This window comes from Plectropomus leopardus, chromosome 6 (genome assembly GCF_026936395.1).
Source record: "Plectropomus leopardus strain MGB_pleo_1.0 chromosome 6, ASM2693639v1, whole genome shotgun sequence".
Taxonomy (NCBI): domain Eukaryota; kingdom Metazoa; phylum Chordata; class Actinopteri; order Perciformes; family Serranidae; genus Plectropomus; species Plectropomus leopardus.
In genome coordinates this window covers 8879719-8898680 of record NC_142181.1, presented here as the reverse complement: position 1 = coordinate 8898680, position 18962 = coordinate 8879719, and the positions used below count along the sequence as shown (strand labels likewise).

At 38.7% G+C, this 18962-nt stretch overlaps 1 protein-coding gene across 1 annotated transcript in view; it reads left to right on the top strand.

The window, feature by feature from the left end:
• The window catches only part of igsf11 (immunoglobulin superfamily member 11), a 111268-nt gene extending 93808 nt beyond the window's left edge, over positions 1-17460 (top strand). Inside the window, exons 4-8 of the mRNA XM_042486841.2 lie at positions 6070-6277; positions 6705-6860; positions 9260-9382; positions 10447-10594; positions 13641-17460. Of these exons, the coding sequence (XP_042342775.1) occupies positions 6070-6277; positions 6705-6860; positions 9260-9382; positions 10447-10594; positions 13641-14196 (1191 nt within the window). The 3' untranslated portion in view covers positions 14197-17460. The remainder of the gene's footprint in view (positions 1-6069; positions 6278-6704; positions 6861-9259; positions 9383-10446; positions 10595-13640) is intronic.
• Positions 17461-18962: the final 1502 nt, after the last annotated feature.

The window sequence follows — 18962 nt, the reverse complement described above, 5'->3', positions numbered from 1 at the left end:
GAAAGAAGTAGGTGGGCTACAGGGCGTTCATTCATGGCATTACACCCTCTGTACCACTAGAGATAGACCGTATGAGATAGTAAATGCAGTTCTATTAGCACAGGCAGAGCCCTCTATGTAGGGCCCCATAGCTCTTACAGCACCCGCTTAAGAGAGTGTAAGATGGTTGACAGTATTCTATCTTGTATACTGTGGGTTTCACACTTATTCAGGTAGGTGCTTCCTGATTGGGTTGCTAGGTTTATCTAAATTTCAGAGGGCAAATGCATGCGTGTGACTGAAGGACACTAATACCCAACGGTGTCCAATAAAGGGCTCTGCATGTGCCAATAGAACTGGGGTAACAATATTGTAACTTTTGTTTTGGCTCCCTCTCGTCCCATAGCAGCATTTTTGTCTGCAGCAGGCAGTGATTTTTATTGCAAACACTCCAAAAACCCACAGTACACTACCTACCAATGCAGCATCAAACAGCAGACACACAGAGACTACCTGGTGAATACAGTGGAGCCGTTAGTAGATAAAGAGCCAGATATTTCCCACAGGAGTTGGTGGAAGCTAAAACATAGCTAAAAGAGACTGGATATTGGATGCAGACTGACATGCAGATCAAAGCCACATTGGGGTTGGATGCAGGTTGTAGGCTGCCCAAAAGATTTTAATCCCCGTCTACAGTTCAGTCTGGCTTTGGTTGTAGTCCTGTTTGTTTATTCTGAGTACCTGACAAGCTGAGCTCCAGATTACAACATGTAGGAATGCAGCTCAATGAAGTGTAGGAGTGTGTTTGGACGTTTATGCATGTTCATGTGTTGTTTTCTGTGTATATAATCTGTCTATCATGCAGTTGTTGTTGCGATCAAACATCCTGACCTCTTTCCTCTAGGCTGCTAGGTGTGAGATAATCCCGATAAACACACACACACACACACACACACTCACACACACACACACACACACACACACACACACACACACACAAGTTGACAATGGTTTTATGTTTTTGAGCTGTTGTTTATCCTCTCTAAACTGTTTGCTGGATGTCTGTGTTATTTATGTTCTCTTAAAAGCTCCAGGTTCAGTCTCCTCTTGCGCCACCTGTGAAACTAATTCCTAAAACTGATTTTGTAGTTGCAACCATTAAAATAGTTGATGTATCAAAAAAATCCTACCCAACACTTTGGTGGAGACATTTCTTCAGTGTGATGCACCTGGCATGGGGGCGTCTTTACTGTCTTACTCCAATTTAAGAGATAAATTTGTTGGGGAAGTTTTTTTTACTCCAGGACTGATGAAAACTTTTTGCAGTGTCATTGTATCATTTCTAAATAATTTTCTGTCTGGAAAAAGATGACTTAAATATGTTTTCATCAATTCCTGGAAAGGGGCCGTGTTGATTTTTGTAACTCGGAGAGTAAAAATTGTGCACTTTCAGTGAAATGAGGCTGTGATGAAATTGAGGTCATAGAGATTCTGTGGTGCAGAAATGATGTTAATCTGTAATTGAGAACATCTGTCACAGTATTTTAGATGATCACATTCTGATCCCTATCTGAACCTAACAGTCTGTCAGAGGATAGATCAAATAGACGCTGTATTCACATACCCCAAAATATGACCTTTTTCTCACCGTGTCGCCTCCCTTCAACCCTGCCTGAACAATGTTTGCAGGACACATCAAAGGAAATGAACAAGGACCCATTTCAGACAAAGCCCAAACGCAAAGTTGTTTGTCTGGGGCTGTAACTCCTCCCCGTGGACAGGCTGAAGGAAGGTTATATTACAACTCACACATTTAGCTTCAACATACTCTCATATACACTAATGTGATACCTTTTATTGATCGGCACGGAGGAAATTCTTTTTTTTTTTTTTATTTGCTTGCCTTCCTCCAGGGACATTAGTATGCAGAGTCAGCAACAGCACAGTAATTTTCACCAGAGGGGTTTTAAGTGTCTTTCTTAAGGACACTTCAGGATATAAATTATTTCTGGTACGAGGACTTGAACTCTTACCTTTAGCTGAAGGACATGGATCACTAAGCTACCGTGACCACTGCCTAATCCAGATCACTTACAAATTTTACACCATCACTACATGGGAATTCCAATATATATATATATATATATATATATATATATATATACCTAGATATTCTTTGCTGTATGTTCATCACTTGTCTTTTGGATAGGATCTTCTGACCACAGAGCAAAAGGATGCAATGTGTCTGGACAGCTGATTTTCGGATTGTCAGATGTTGGACCACCCTTATACCCTTCTTCCTAACCTCTACCAACCTACTTTAACTCCCACCTCATCAAATACAGACACTTGGTCAGTGGCCCTCAGTGTCAGATACCAATACTCTGAGGAACCCTTTAGCTCTGCTATGAGACTCACTGGGTTGTAACATTTTTTGACACTGGAGCAACTGCAGAAATGTCAAAAGTGAGAAATTCTGCACAAGGTGGGCAGGAGGGGAGGTGAATGGGTCAAACAAACTCAAGCCTTTCACCTAGTAAACAGCTGTTTGTGTCCTGGGTGAAAAGTGATTCAAGTTATTTTCAAAACAACAGAGTCTGCTAGTATATGTAGCATACTACGCTAATTACGTATGTCATGTGCCATATGTCGTGTATGCCATATGATGATGATTACATGATTACAAGACATTAGTAACAAACATACTTATTAAAAGCCAAACCATAATGTTTTTTTAAACCTAACCAATAACCTTTTGTTGCCTAAACCTACTTGAACTTGAAAGCTTCCTGTGACAACTGAATACACGCAATTCACGTAACAAGTTTAACTACTCATACCAGTCATCTCCAAAACTGATACTGGAGGCCTAAAGCATCAGAAATTGACATGTAGATGAGTATATTTGGTATTTGATTAGTTGGGATCAAGAATACTTTGCCTCTATCTGCCAATGTCCATTGCACAATGACCAACATAAAAAGCTGATATAACACATAACACATGGACATTAGGATTATAGGTAATTACTACATAATCAGCAGATCAATAACAGGTATATTGTTGGATTTTTAGCTGGATTGTTGGATTTTGTACTCCCACTTCATATTCTGTTTATTTTTTTCTACTTCTTCTGGCTCCTGCACCTCCAGCTGTCTGCGGAGATGGCATTTCTCTTTGAATTTTCCCCATCCCCTGAGGCTTCTTCTCTTTTGTTCTCCATGTCTTAAAAAAAGCTTTTTAAAAAAAAAAAAACGTTTTTATTTATTCATTTTCTAATCCTTGTCTTCTTCGATAGCTTGTATGGGGTACGAAACTGTTGTTAATGTAAGCCCGGAAAGACCATTGATACATGATATGTGATAAACAATTAAAGTTGACCTGATTTGACCCACAGTGAGACTTTTTATATCAGCCCTCCCAAGATGATAACCACAAAAGATACCATTGTTTTAGTGTCCTTGAATGACCCACGAAGCAAACAGAAACACAGCAATGGGCTGATCTTTCCAAAGACTGACTGTATGCTTTGGAACATGGCTGGCAAAAAAGGTTAAGTATATAAGCAATATGTAGTTTTCGGACTTAATTATGCAAAACCAGCAGTCTGAAAAGATAGACTAGCAACATGGATCTGGGCCCATATTGTTCAGAACATGTCTCAGAGGATAGAAAGAGATAACAGTGGCGGCTTATGGCCAGCAAATTGACGGGAGGCTGGTTGGGTTTAGAGGTTTATTCAGGCTTTATTGAGGCGATGGCAGTGTCCCTCATGCCTGGGGCCAACAGGGCCCTTAGGGTTAGTCAGAAGTAGTGAGTGAGAGAGAATATCTGAAGGTTTACTGTGTGCATCCACATGTGGCTCAAACTTACAGAGTGGATTGCAGAGCAAGAGAATGGGATGAACAGTTTGAGGAAATGTGTGTGCTGTATGTGTGTAGGGTTTTAGGAGGGAAAGTATATAGCAGAGGTTTACCGCTGGGCCAGCAGTGGGACGTCCAGACAGTCCAGCTAGAGTTCTTAGGGCCGTTCGCCATCTGAGTGCCAGCCATGACCTCTTTTTTCCCTGCGCACAGCTACAAAGCCAACCAGGTCATGCGAGAGGATGAGGTGATTTATACACACAGAGATATGGACAGAGCAACACAGTGGACACAGTCTAGAACATGAGTGGAATGTGTCATGTTTAAAGATGGAAAATACACATGGGATACAGATTTTTCTGTTTGCTATGTTTTTTTTTTGACACAGTATTATGGCCTTGATTTTATATTTTTTGTTGCGTCTAAAATAATTGTCAGAAAACTAAAATCCACAGCAACTCAGTAAAAAAAGAAAAAGTAAATAAATGTAAACATGAACAGATTTAAGATGCACCACAGTTCAGGGCCTGCTGTAATCCTCTGCTCACTCATGCACACACACAGACAAAAAGCACGCCTGGTGTGTGTTGCGTGTGAGGCCGATTGATTGGATCACTTTCACCGAGCATGCAGATTATATTGTTAGGTCACCAGGAGTGTAGACCAGGTCATACCGGTGCCGTCTGTTAGAGAGGGACACGAAGAGGTAGGCAGAGACAGACAGAGAAAAAAATGAGGGGAAAAAAAAAGTGGACGGGCAAAAGATAAGTGAGATCACTCAGTTATTAGACTGGAAAACAGTCTGGCAGAACAATCACACACTTGCACACACAACTCAAAACCGCTACACTCCCTGTGAGTATGAATATACACTGAAACACACACACACATACACAGAAGATGCAGTTGCAATCTCACATCACAGCTGAGGAGCTGCCTATTCATCTGCACATAAGAGGACAAAGCGAGCGCACTGCACTCAGGAAATTGCAGCCGCGCAATTTACAACCGTTAAGCAGCAGTGGAGGACACAGTCACATACACACTCCTGCACGTCCATCACACACACACACACAGACACACATGCACACATACACACCCACACTGGTGCTGGTTGTTTCCCTGCCTTGGTCTTTGAGCAGTTCAATGAGGGCTCTTTTCACGAAAGTGAATAGCCCCTCTGATTCCCCTCTGTGCTTTGTGTGTACGTGTGTGCATGTGAGCTGGTGCGTTTGTGTGTGTGTCAGACTTGTGTGCACATACCATGTGTTTGCGTGTGTCATCTTCATCTTTTGTGTGGGCCCAGCTGAGGGGTGAGAGCTGTTTTGCATGTGGCTTGGCCTCACAAACGAGCTGTTCAGACTTGAGTTTTAGGCCTGAGGGAAGCTTTTGAGCAAATTGATCCTTCTTCGCTCTTTAACTTGGACCTGTGACAAGCTTACCTCAACCCACAGGCGTGAATTCATCCTAATAAGTGTGTTCTCACTGTCATTATGCTCAAAGGTCACTGATGTAATGATAAAAAGCGAGGATTTGGTTTAATTTCTCGCTGGATTTGACTCCTTGTGCAGAAAACTCTTTCGCATTGCTGTTGCTGGATTTATCCGATGTGGTTTATATGTTTCCAAGTTAAAATGTTTTCAATTATGTATACCATTTGGTGGATGCTTTTATCTGAAGGGGCTCATCGTAACATAAAAGCATACTTTTAGTATGTACTCCTTACCCTGGAATCTACCCACTGAGCTAGAAACAACCACTTACAAATAAAAGGTTCTTTCTCCGTCTGTCTGTTTGTTTGTTTGTGTCTTAGGAAATAAAGTCTGTGCACTCTTTAACTTTCTCTGCCCACTGTCAAGCTGTCTTTTATCCTCTTTGTAGAAGTAGGTCTCCCTCTAGTGAGAGGTATTTGTAATAGGCCAGAAGAGTAAATGTCCAAATATCACAAGGGATTGAATTATTATAAATACATACTCGGCCATCATCTTCGATATTTCATTGGATGACAAGAGCAATTACAATTCTATGAATTGTTGATTCTCATTTTTTTCTTTTTCTTTTTTCCACTTTTTTTTCTGACCTCTTTTCCACCAATGCTTCTTCCCCTCTTCCACCCTTTCTCATCTGATTTTCTATTTTACCAATTAATTTCAACTCACCATCCTTTTCTACATCCATTACATCTCTGTCTCTCTTCCATCCCTCTCCTCGTGAAATCCCAATCCAGGTGATAATTTACCAAGGTGGCCAGGTGTTCAGCCTCGCCAACCACCTCAATGGCCGTGTGGGTTTCGTGGCCACCATGCCAAGTACAAGTGCCTCCATCTTCATCAACAACACCCAGCTGTCCGACACTGGGACCTACCAGTGCCTGGTCAACAACCTCCCAGACAGAGGGGGGCGCAACATCGGCGTCATTGGGCTCACTGTGTTGGGTAATTCGCCACACTTCACAACAGAATGTTTATTTTTAAATGTTTAAAAGATATGTAGCAAAGAACATATTCTTAAATTAGACAACAGCAATGATATTTCATCTGATTACCAGTATTTTACTGTTTGAAACTGTCTCGCTTTTTGATTTCCCACAAGTTGTGGAGCGCTCAAGACAAATAAACAACACAAATTTAAACTCAGTAGTCATTATTAGAAATTTTAGGAGGTTTACACTTATTTTTCATTTTGTAATTAACCAGAATAACCTTTTGAGACACAAATTTTGAACCATTTGCAAAAACGCAGCATGTAAGCACTGTGAGTCTTAAGCTTTTTTGAATATGAAATTTTCTCTGCAATTAGGAAACATTAGATTTTCTTTGTATAGTGTTTAACATGCTGCCGCCCACTCTCTCCATCTGCCAGTGCCCCCCTCAGTGCCAGCATGTCGAATTCAGGGCACGCTGGATGTAGGCAGTGACATCATGCTGATCTGCAGCTCAGACGAAGGCATTCCGACGCCATCCTACTCCTGGGAGAAGCTTGATGCACTGCCCAAGCTGCCGCACAACGCCATGCAAGGTATTACTAACAAGCTGGCCGTCGGAGTTCCCTTTTGCCCCACCTTTGCTGGTAAATCCCACACACATAGCGTTGCTCAGACTCAGCAACAATCCCACCATCACCGCCACCTGTCATGTGCCAGGCCCAAACCACTGCCCGTCCAAGGCCCAACCCCCCCACTGACCCTGCTGAGGGGTGAATTTGGATGGATGGAGTGATTCAAACCATGTGTATTTGTGTATGAGTGTATGAGAAACTTGTTTGTGTGATTAACCCAGATTACTTGTGGTGTTGTTTTATGGTCTTCCTCATTCTCTCATGCTGAATATCACTTATTCCAAACACTTGCCATTTTTTGTACTGGACTGGTGCAATGGTGTTGGCTAAGTTTGATAAGAGGAGCAGTTGTATTGGAGATGTGTTTGGTTTTCAGCATCAGAGAGCTCTGGTGAAGTGGACTCTCCTTTCTTTTCCAGCTGTGCCCATTGCACAGTCAAATAATCTTCATCACCAGTCACTTTCTTTGTCTGTACACTACTGGTCAACTACTTACTTACTTACTTACTTACTTACTTACTTAAAATGTAACAATCAATTGCAGATTGCAGATTCCCTTGACAGGAAAGTTTTGGTTTTTTTTTCCCTCTTACACATACAAACACAAATAATTAATGGTGACACTGGGAAAGGAATGTAAATGTGTAGGGGGAAAAAAACACAACATAATTGCACATTTAAGTAAAAAGCTATTTGAATAGATGTTGATTATTCAGGTTTCTGTAACCCAATCACCAGAAAACAAAACAAAAACAAAAAGACAGTGGCATTGTGCTGTTCTGCAAACCATAGACATGTTATATTTGTATGTTATTAATATAAATATTATTATTATAAACTTTACATTTCTATATGTTTCAAACCAAAACAAAACAAAACACTTGGTTATGTTCAGGAAAAAATCATGTTTTCACTTGAATTACCCAGTTGTGGTGAAAATGACAACTGAAAATAGAGCAATGACTCGCTAAAAACAACAGCATTTGCTGTTTGTTGGTCTTGAACAATAGTCTGCAGCTTGGCATGCCTCTCACCAAGGTGTCAAACCATCCATCATCCCTCCCATCTGCCAATGACAAAGTTGGCTCAAATATTATTTCACTTTAGAGATGCTGATTTGATGTAATAAGTATAAACATGCAAATGTATTGTGTATGTGGTTTGTAGAAATGTACAATGCCACATTTCCTTCTGGTAATTGCAGTAATATCTGAGGTGCTGAGTGACATGTCCAACATTTAACTGAGCTTCAAAGAGGCCAAATTTTAACTAATCATTAGGAAGGTTTCTTACATGACTCTTGGTGTATTCTGGTTACATTACTTTATCTTAATCCTGATTCTGTAAATTAATGCTATATTAAATATCAACAATTTGGGAGATTGTTTTTTAAGATATTTTAATTTAAGCTGCAGGACAAAATCACATCCTGGAAACATCTCAATTTCATAAATACAAAATATTAAGACCAACTTAGCCTGTTTGTTGAACTTTGTGCTGATGGTGCTACAAGACTGGTTAAATCTGTTCTTATAATGTCTAACTTTTACATTGAAGAAGCAAACGTCCCCGGTATTTTTCACTGAGTTTTAAGTCGTTCTCTGCTGGTTGCATTTGATTGACACGGAAAAAAAAAAATCCTGGATTTGTCAGCGTCACTCTCTACCAAGTAGTTTGACACATAAAGCTGTGACAGCTGTCATGTCATTGTCAGGGAAACAGGTAAAAAATCTTAGGCCTTTTTGATGAATCCAGTAGTGTACAGCTCTATGGTTGCAGGCTCACAACTCAGCCCATTCATCATTTGTAGAAGAAAGGAACCTGAAGTTTTACTCTCTCAATGTACATTGTACTTCAGTTGCACAGATCATATCAAAGTTATATAGCACCCTCTGTTGGTAGGTTGTATAAATAGTTCAGTTGACTGAATGCTTACACTATAGGAGGATTAGTATAACAAACTGATCCAAATTTAATACAAATTATGATTGAGTTATCCAGTTGAATTAATTTTAGATGAAGTCTGATGCTTAACTTTGCAGAGTTTCTGCTGTTTTGGTATGCATTGGATCTTAAGTTTGTGTGCTTTAAAATATAGTTGTGTTTTAGGCCACGATCCAAATGTCATATTTTTTTCTTTTTATTTCAAATTTTGCACCACAGACTGCAATAGATAAATGACCACAAAGGTCAAAGTGCAAAACGTAATATTATTACAAAGGTTAAAATCCAAATTGTATGCATACTCCATGCCATGCGTGTACTTTTTAAGGGAAGTTGCAGTAAAAATAAAAAGTAATTGATTTGGAACACAGCCTTTGTCACTGTAATTACTATGTGGCTCTGTGTGTGTCCTTCAGACCAGATGCAGGGCACTGTGACACTGAGAAACATCAGCACCAGCACCTCAGGACTCTACCAGTGTACCTCCAGCAATGCCATTGGCAAGAGCACCTGCTTGCTCAACCTGCAGGTCGTGGCACGTAAGTACACTGCAAACACTGCTCCTTCACTGCTGGATCCTTTTGCACTGTTATTGTCGTACATAGATCAGCTGACACATGGCTGTGTCTATTTCAAGTTTTACATTTATAGATAGAAAGTGACACTCAAACTTTGACGGAGGGAAATAAAGTTAGAAGTCGTCTCATTGTGTGACACTTCTCAGGCAGACAAGCCAAACATAAACAAAGACAAACTAACAATACAACCAAATAAATGACAAGAGCAGGACATCTTGCAGATAGTAGCACCCCACACGCCTGCACCAATTGTAGAAAAAGACAGACGGTTGGTTTGGGGTCATGCTGGGTCGGACAGTTTGGATAGCTTGACAGAGAGGACTGTACCATGGTTCGTAGTCTTTTTTTCCTCATCTGACAGTGTGTGACAGGATGGCTTTTAGTGCCAGAAATACAAGCAGACAGACAGCAGAGTGCTGAGTCTGTCATTCAGAGACAACAGTGGGTTTCAGTCACTGCCAACACGGTGCAGATGAAAATGCTCCTAAAGAATAAGTGTTAAAAAAATATTCTGTTTCATCACTGTTTGTATTTTACTTTACGGTGCTAGATTTCTCTTAGTCTCTATTCTTACCATGGGATACAGAAACTATAATTTCATACTAAGGGACATAGTATAGCTGTTGTCCACCAAAGAAACTTTGAGTATCTTATGATAGCAGTGGCACATCCTCTCACAAATTATAGAATGGAAACAGTGACACTTTTAAATAGCTCCCATTAAGTCAGGCAACACTTACCTTTAGGTTTGAATTTGTAATTTAAGAGTTTTAGAGTAGAGTTGTTGCTGAACAAAGATTTGATTGCTACATTTGTGTGTGCGACATTGAAATTCTTTGAAAATGGACACATGATCTTTAAAACAAGTTAAACAGCCTGATGTGTTTTCTGTTTTTTAGTTTCCTGTAACCCATCCACCTCCCTGTTCAGCTAATGCTGATCCCGGTTGAATTTTGATTGAACTTACCATCAGTTATGTGGCAACAATTGGTGAAACTTTCTCCCCCTGCCTCCCTGTCTTGCAGCTCAGCCTCAGAGTGTGGGTCTGATAGCAGGCACTATCGCTACAGGAGTGCTAGCTGTCATCATCTGTTCCCTGTTAGTGGTGGTCACGCTATTCTACTGGAAGAACAAGAACAAATATGACGAGGAGGAGATCCCCAATGAGATCAGGTTTGGCTGCGTTTTTTGGCTTTGGTCAATTGCGGCAAAACAATCATGTAGTCTCCAGTGCATAAAGAACATTCATTAATATTAATGGCTGTATTGGATGTAGTAACTTGAACATGGATTGTTTAGTTACAAATGGTTTACAGACTGGCAGGGTGTAGACTTAGTTTGCAACCCAATTGACAGAATAAATATTTGCTTTGTATAATACTGCTTTTCACAGATACGTTGTTGTTTGTTTTTTGTTTTTTTTTGTTTCATGAGTTGAATTTGGACATTTAACTTATAGCAGATATGTTTAAACTCTTCTTTATTCTATTTTTACATTTTAGTCTGTTTTCACTTTGTCTTATGTTGTGGTTATGGTTAGGTTTAAGCACAAAAAGTCACTTGGTTAGGGTTAGGAAAAAAATGTGTTTTGGCATAAAATATCTGGTTAGGTTACCACAAATGTGGCTGGAAATGTGTTGTTAAATGTATCCTGTTTTGTGGTTTGTTGGTCTAGAGCAGTCATCCGCAGCTTTCTGCTGTTTGGCAGCTATCTCACTAAGGTGTCACAAATCAAACAGAAGATCCACACACTGAATTAAAAGCTCCTGGTAAATTTTGATTATGCAGTGTGTCGATGTAACAGATTTCTTCATCATGCATTTTAAAATCATCATCACAAAACAGAGATACATTAACGTACTAACCCATATTCTGGTAAAAAAAAAAAAAATAAAAACATTTAAAATGTATCATTACCTGGAACACAAAAAATGTAATTTATAAGATCAAATGTGGCTGCAGCTTAGCCTGTATAGGAAAAACAACATGCCCTCTCAAGACCCGTTTTTCAGAACACAGAGTAACATAAAAGGAGGTAACATCAATGACATGCTTTTACAAAGACAGGTGTTCATCCTGTCACCTAAATTCTTAAACTCAGATTTTGATCTTAAACCATTGTTTGTAATTGGCTATATTTTGAGAGAAAAAAAGACAGAAGGTTCATTATCTTTTTTCTGTTTTCTTTGTTTGTGTTCTCCTGTTAGGTCCCACACACAGGTTTCAAACTGGTTTCTCTCAAAAACCTTAAACCTTGTTGGAAGATAATTTAGACTTTTTTTCCCTTTTTTCTATATATGATGATGATGATGATGATAATTATTATTATTATTTATTTACTTATTTCATTTTTTACCTTTTCCATGTATTTGTCTAGGTAGTCATTCTTTGTGATTAGTGGGTTTTTTTTGTGTTTTTTGGTTTTGTTTTGTTTTTGTTTTTTGTTTTTTTTTTGGGGGGGGTGTTATTTATGATATATATTTGATGTAACTTTTGATGTTCTGTATTCAGTACATTCTTGTACAGTATTGGTGTCTTTTCAATGAGACATGTTCTGTCCCCCATGTAGAGATTGCCTTTCAGCTCTGCTCTGATTGGCTTAATCTAATTGTTTCAACCTGCGTGTGGACTGACTCTTAATCAAACAAATCACAATCACCTGAGATATGAATGAGCTTGTGTCTTTATATTGCTTGCTCTGCTTTGTAATGATGATTTGAAAGTGCCTGACAAAGCTCTCTGTTAGATCTAAACGTCGCACAATTATTTACATGGAGCTTTTAATACAGTGTGCAGATCTTAGGGTTGATTTTTTTAACAAGCACCTGTAAAAAAAAAAAAAAAACGTTGTTTTTTTTCTTTTGGATTTGTATGCTCTCCACCTTGCTTGTCACTTAGGTGTCACACCATCCACCATCCCCTCCCTTCTCCTCCTGAAATAAAACTTAGCTCATATACACATAATCTGACCTGTGTCAAACAGACAAAAGGTTTGGAGATTTAAAATGTTTTCAGCATCACTGGCTAAAGGGTCTGTTCAAATGAGCACCAATTGCTGCCCCAATCACTCGACAAATCGTGGCATTTGTCTCATTTTAAGCTAAAATCCACATTCACATAAAGTTTTCACCCTGACAGCTCTGATTTCCCCAAAAACTAACACTGACAGGAAATCACAATGAATACGATGTCAGCCAGATTTATCAGGAGCCAAAGTCATCTTACCAAAATTAATCAACACAAAAAATAACACCCTTTATTTGAGCAAGGAATGAAAAGACAGAGAGTTAAAAGCAGTGGCATTCACTGCATATTTACTGTAAGTGTATCTACATATATATATATATATATATATATATACATACATAATCATAAAGAAATAAAATAGCCTGTCTTGTTCAAGATCCTATATGATCAAAAGTCAGATTCCCATGTCTTTCTTTTATAAGGCAGGCATATAAATACAAGGAAAGTATGAAAATGCTCAATCCACAGAGAAATGCAGACAGGCCGTATTCAGAAACCTTTGCTTTTAAACATGCCATCAGTACATCCTTGAAACTGTGATGTCACAACAATAATATATTAAGGTAGAAACTGCAGCTACAGTCATTTAGTGGCTGCAATGATGGTGCAAGGACACCAAGAGCGCAGATGTGGAAGACCTGGAAATGCTGACCAATCAGAGCAGACTGGGCTTTTTTGGGAGTGTGGGGCTTAAAGAGACAGGCACTAAAACGGAGTGTTTCAGACAGAGGGTGAATACACGTATATGCAAACACACTGTATATTAAAAGTTAGGTGTTTTCTTAACAATACATAAAAACAGGTTCCAGTATCAACCTGAAATACAAGTATGAACTTGAACCTGAAAATGAGCATGATATGGAACCTTTATTTTGTTTGATTTTTTTGGTGGGTGAGATTATTGTTATTGTTATTATTATTACCCTCATGCAGGGTTTCCAATTACTGTGACCACCCACTGTATATTTAAGAGTCAAGAAACAGATCTAATCAGAGCAAAACTTCATGAAAAAGTAGCATTAAGATTCATAGTGTATTGCAACTTGACTGCATAAAGGAGTGCATTTAATTTTTAATGCTCCAATAGAGGATTTGTGCTAAATATTTGAAGACAAACTAATTGGTTATCTTACGGCTATCATTTCTAATATCACTGACATCTTCACAACTCCTGCTTATATCTTCTAAACAGAGAAGATGACCTTCCTCCCAAGAGGTCATCATCAGTAAAGGCTTTCCATGCAGACGCATCATCCTCAGAGAACGACACGCTGACATCCACCAACACCTACAACAGCCGCTACTGGCACAACCCCAAGCCCAACTATGACACCAACTCCTACACACGCTACAACGGAGACACTCGCCAGACCTTCTCCACTGCTGCTCACGCTGCACATGGACATGGACAGGCCCAGAACGCAGGTCACGGCCACAGTGCAGTGGTCACAGCACCAGGCTCAGCTCCACTGTCCCGCCATGCACAGCCCACAACGGCAACAACAACAGCGTTCGCCAATGGCAGCCACACGCTCCCGCCACCAAAAACTTTGGTGGTCACCACAAACTCTGCTCCATCCCCTCCCGCCATGGTGCGCAGCAATGGCACTGTGAGCCTCAAACCGGTGGTGACGTCCACACATGGGCAACACACGCACTCCTACGCTGTGAGCCAGGCCACGCTGGAGCGGATGGGGGCGGTGCCTGTCATGGTGCCCGCCCAGAGCAGAGCAGGCTCACTGGTGTGAATTCAGCTTTGAGACTAAATGAGTGTTTGGTTGTGACGTTTGAAACCACAAATGAAAAACAGACAGAATATGGGCTGAAGCAGCCCGCTGCCCTTTACTACTGTGTCTTTCTGTATGTCTTGACCTCTACTTCTCAAAACAGACTGGGATTTTACAGTGCAGAGTTCATATTATGCCAATTTCTCGATGGACGGGACCCTTTGTTTTGTAGACATTGAATCTGATCATCCCCTTGGTGGATAGATTTTCCTGACCAGTGTGGTAGGACCTATTTTTCAACCGCTTGGATGATTCCACAAAGCTGGAGTGATATTTCCTCCAGATCTTTTTCAGGGCTGGATCATTGTGATGATTGTGGGGTGTTTTTTTTGTTTATTTGTTTTTTAAATTTGTCCATACCGCACGGTAAGACAAGCGCAAGCTTGGATTCCACATAAATGCATGTGTCTCTTATTTTAAGATAACAAACTGAGTCCATATTATTTCAAATACTTTCTTTTCACACTTGTAATTTTGATTGACCATTGTGATAGAGATGATGAGGATTATATATTGAAAAGTGAATGTTTAAATGTCTGCTGGGGGTAACTTCAAGGATGAAAGTATAGGACTGAAAAGATGTAGGGTGAAATGGCCTTAGAAGTGTTGGTTTTATGGGTGCAATACATCACATAGTATACTTTAATTCACTGAATGCAAACATTTTATGTTTTTGCACTTTTCTGAGCAATTTTATATCAAAACTACTGTCTTATAAACAATAACTCAGTCTTACCAATGGCAAGCTTTACCCGTACAACATATATCAGTTTTCTGCACATACGCACTAATGATAAGTAAGATAGCACAAGCACTGGATTTTCACAACAGGAAGCTACTCTCCCCCTGGTTTGAAGTTGAACCTGCAGATGGATATTGTCATACTCTTTGCTGTGTTCATCCTTGCTGTTTTCCTAATACGGTTCATGTCACATCAGTGCTGCTTTCAGAAGACATGGGTGAGAGGATGTCTTATTTCATAAATGCTTTATAAAGAGACAAATATATATTAAAAGCCGATTTTTTCCCCCTTGACAAAGGATAACACCTATCATTTTCTACTGTACATATTGTAACTACAACAGTAGGCTAGATTGTGAATCAAAGAAAATACATGTCTGACTGATACATATTCTGCTACTCATGTGTCTTAATTTTAAAACACTTTTGTTACTTTAGACAACGAGCTGGGTTTGAGAGTCTGATTATGGTTTAAATTAAGGGATGTTTTTTTATTCATTCATGTTTAATTTTTCTAATGGATATTGCCATTCATAACAAGGTCTGGGGTAAATAGCTACAGCATGGCTCAACAAGAATGACCATATGTTTTACTAGAAATAATAGACACCTTTGCTGTACATGGTAGAAAGTAATGCTGTGTTTCTGACCTACTGTAATTATATTTTAACCAAATTTCAACAAACTGTTACAGTGTTCCCAAATTTAGCAATCATTTTTTGTTGTGCACTACCCGGATGCACAATACTAATAATTATTTTTAGCTTTTTGCAATATTTGATACAGTTATAAAGTGTTTTTATTATTATTATTATTCAAAGCAATTCCTCTTGTGTCAAATATACCTTTTAATTAAATGTGCTGTTCGGGCATTTTGAGTCTTACCAAGACAAATTTGTGTGCTAATATTACAAAAAGTGCTCCAACTTTAAAACATATAATTTCATATGGAAAATTTTGTATTTATTTTTTTTAGCCCAGATGACTTTACTTTTATTTTTTATTTTGAATTTGGGGACATTTATTTATGTCTTAATACTGTTAGTAGGTGTTATATTGCATTCAAAATAGTATTAATTGAATCAGAAAATTAAAGAAAAAAAATTTGGCAGCTAGTTTAGAGTAATTTTACCTTTGTATTTTACACTAGAACATAAAAACAGAATGCTTTCAATCATAACACATATTCGGATAACCCGAGCAATAAATGCTAGCTAAGATGATGCACTTTTTGATTTTAGTTGATGTCATACATTTAAGGGGACCTACACCCATTTTTAAAATTCATAGATGCTATTCCTATGGTATAAGATAGTCCAAAATTATTAGCAAGCATGAACAGCTCACTAAAACTCTAATTTGTTATGTCGAAGGTAATACATTTTTGAGCTGCTCCATCGAAAATAAGTGGTTAGAGATGGTCTAGATGACACTGAAAGAAGGGGAGTGCTCTGATTGTACTGGTTCACCTTGTGTTTCAAAATATGATTAATCTCATTTGGGTGTTAAAAAAAAACACATTCTGGGGGTTCACAAAATCAGACATTTATTTTCTGTGGAACACCTTCAGACTTTATACTTCATAACATCAAAAGTTTGAGACTTACTTCTCTGGTGTCTGGCTATGTTCACAAATACTGATTGAATTCTCCTAGGTCATGGAAAAAACAAAATCAAGCCACTGAGCACCAGAAAACACTGGTTTTCCATCACAGTTTTTGGCAGTGATGGAGGCTTGCCTTTTACAGAGATATGGATCAAACAGTAATCCTGAATTTCTCCTTTTTTGCCTGGAAGTCATCATATAAATGTCTTGTGGATTATTATCAGTATTTTTTTTCAAATTTGTTACTGCAATACGTCCTAGTCCAAATCAATAATCTATATGTTTGCTTATCTTCATACACTTGACCCCAGGGTGATCACAGCTATAGTCCTACACAGTGTTGTTATAGTCACATTTAGCCAACATGGGGGGGGGGGGCAAAGGCTCACTACTGTTTTTTTTGGTTAAATCCATCTGCACTACATTGATTTATAAATACAGTATTGCTTAAACAGTTCAGATGATCAAACATCCATTATCCTCCCCCTTTTTTTCCTGACTCCTTTTTTTTTTTAAGAATAATGTATTCTGTCTGTGCAGATTTCACTCACCATCTCTCTCACTGTCCTTGCCCTGAGCACTGGCTGACAACATTAAAGAAGAACTTGTCTTCAAAGATCTCTGGCTTTATACTTTCCAGAGAAAATTTCAGGCTGGTAAAAGCTAAACTGAGATTATGCCATTCTAACTATGCCCTCTGTTTACAAGAGCAATGGAGGAAAGAGAGCACAATCGGTAGAAAACTACTGAGGCTTTACCCAAATTAAACAAACATCTCATCTTCCACCCAGCCATAGGTTGGCGTGTGGTACATAAGGTGGTACATGGGTTGTGTACATAGATGAATAATGACATGTGATATATTGCCAATAGTAAAACCAATCTGTAAATATGTGCAAAAATACATCTTGTTCTTACTGTTGGGTAAAAATGAAATAGGAAAAATAACACTGGAACTTGTAGTGAATAAATATTGTTAATACATTCTAGTTGGCTTCCTGCTCATTTGTTTGTGTTGCATGTTTTACTTGGTATGAAACAAATCCCCTGCCTGCTTCGTGTTTTGAAGATGAAAGTAGCACTGTAATGAATAACAATAACCAAAAAAAGAGAAGAAAAGCATTTTTCATCATTAAGAAACAGAAAGACTGTGCTTTATTTTCATTACATGTAGGTATAATGTGTACAGATTCTGCATAAAATGTCTATGTACAATAGATACCATCTTCCGGAGGAGCTGCTGAGGTAATATGAATAACATATTTCAGCCCTTGCTCAGCAAGCTTTCTATGAAACTCATTCATCGAGCTGCTGGTGCTCCTGCAGGCTGTTAAGACAGCCATAAAGACGGGAGCTGCACAGAATAACAATATGAAGAATATGCAAGTGTGCTAGTTTCTTCATGCTCTTGTGGTTTCTATTCCCAAGACAAATTGTGTAATACTGCAACGATGAAATGTCTTCCAAGTGAGGATAAGGACCCAAAACAGATACATGAACAGATACTTTAAGACGTACATTTTAACCAATTATCATTTTTCTTTTTAATGCTTATGTTTTATCTGCTTGCTCTTTGTGGTGCTTCTGACTCCAGCACGCATTACACTGTAAACACTGTAAATTGTATCCATGTTAGTGTGCACAAACATGAACTCTTTATGCTCATAACGGTCTGTTGTCCAAGTATACTTTGTCATGTTACACTGATACTTTATGAATTTGGGGCATTACATCTTGCACTGCCTTGCGCTCCTGATTATTTGGTTTGTTTAATGTTACAGGAGTGTGTGTGTTTGTCCTCTTTAAGTGGTTCTATGTTGTATCTGGGAGATTTATCTTTAGCCATGATTAATTTAACAAGTTTACTAATCTGTAATGCAAAGAAGTTAACTGAAATATCTGGACTGAAATCACCAGAAGCTGAAGTTTTTACATTTACCAGTAGGGAGCAGTGTTTATACACACATTGCAGACAGACAGAAATACATTCTTCAGTTCAGTTTCAAATCCCATCATAAGAGTTCAAGGTAATACATTCTAAGCTATCATTATAAAGGACAAAGGTTTTCTGATGGTGGTGTATTAAGTGTTAATGGACTTATTTAAATTCATTTGAACAGGGGGAAATAGCTTGCGTGGACAGAGAATGTGTCTAAAAGTGATCTCAGTGGTGGTGGTTTCATTATTGCATTTCCATCAGTTTTCCTTTATTCTTCTTTAACTCATTTCAACTTTAAGAATCAACAGAAATGACGTTTGGGAAGGCAGGAACAAAATTAACTTCTGAGGACTGTGCTCATGTATATCTGAGTGTCTGTGTTGGTTCAAAGCATACTATGTGTGAGTGCATACTCTTAAATAGAGCACTGGGGTTAATAAT